This window comes from Opisthorchis viverrini, assembly GCF_000715545.1.
Source record: "Opisthorchis viverrini unplaced genomic scaffold opera_v5_6969, whole genome shotgun sequence".
Lineage (NCBI taxonomy): Eukaryota > Metazoa > Platyhelminthes > Trematoda > Opisthorchiida > Opisthorchiidae > Opisthorchis > Opisthorchis viverrini.
In genome coordinates, this window is record NW_008760295.1 from 1 (window position 1) to 694 (window position 694).

General features: G+C 43.1%; 1 protein-coding gene across 1 annotated transcript; it reads left to right on the forward strand.

The window, feature by feature from the left end:
- Positions 1 to 372: 372 nt before the first annotated feature.
- On the forward strand, positions 373 to 570 carry T265_16191 (hypothetical protein; the record flags this gene model as incomplete). Its single annotated transcript, XM_009179742.1, has 1 exon — positions 373 to 570. A coding segment is annotated over one exon (195 nt), but the record flags the coding sequence as incomplete, so codon positions are not given.
- Positions 571 to 694: the final 124 nt, after the last annotated feature.

Genomic DNA, 694 nt, shown 5'->3' on the forward strand with positions numbered 1-694 from the left:
ACTTGAACCATCTCGCCTCATCTTTGAGGGGAGTAATAAAGGCAATATTCTATGGGCTGTTGAGTAAGCAAGATTCTGTAACAAAGTCCAATTCTTACTCGATGCGGTGAGAGATGGCTTCCAGTTCAAGCAACGAAAGTAGTCCAGTTTTTATACCTATTTAACTGAATACTCCATCGAATGACTGCAAAATAGCTGAGGACGACAATTGCTGTGTGTACAGCAAATCACTGCGTAAGTCCATACGGGTGCAAGTAAATCTCCCTGTATTCCATGCACAGTTTTCAGCGATAGAAGTTCTAATAAAATTGATGTGAATCTTTTGGCATTAGTTCTCACTCATTTGACCATCACACTTCTTCCACTTCACAGGAGTGACTTTGGACAAAGGCGGGTATCCGGAACTAGAAGCTGCTATTCGACGTCATCTTGAAGAAACTAGTCTAATCAGCCACCCACCTTGGCTACTGAAAGTCGTTCAACTGTATGAGACGCAGCGTGTTCGTCATGGAATGATGGTACTCGGACCATCCGGGACTGGAAAGACGTGTTGCATTCATGCTCTAATGAAAGTAAGCCAGATTTCTTTGTAAGAACGAGGAATGGACTCCTGTTGAATATGCAAATAGAGCAGCTTCAAGGTGGTTCCGACATTGGTAAAGTGGTGGAAATTTTTTTGGCTGATGCAGTGCAG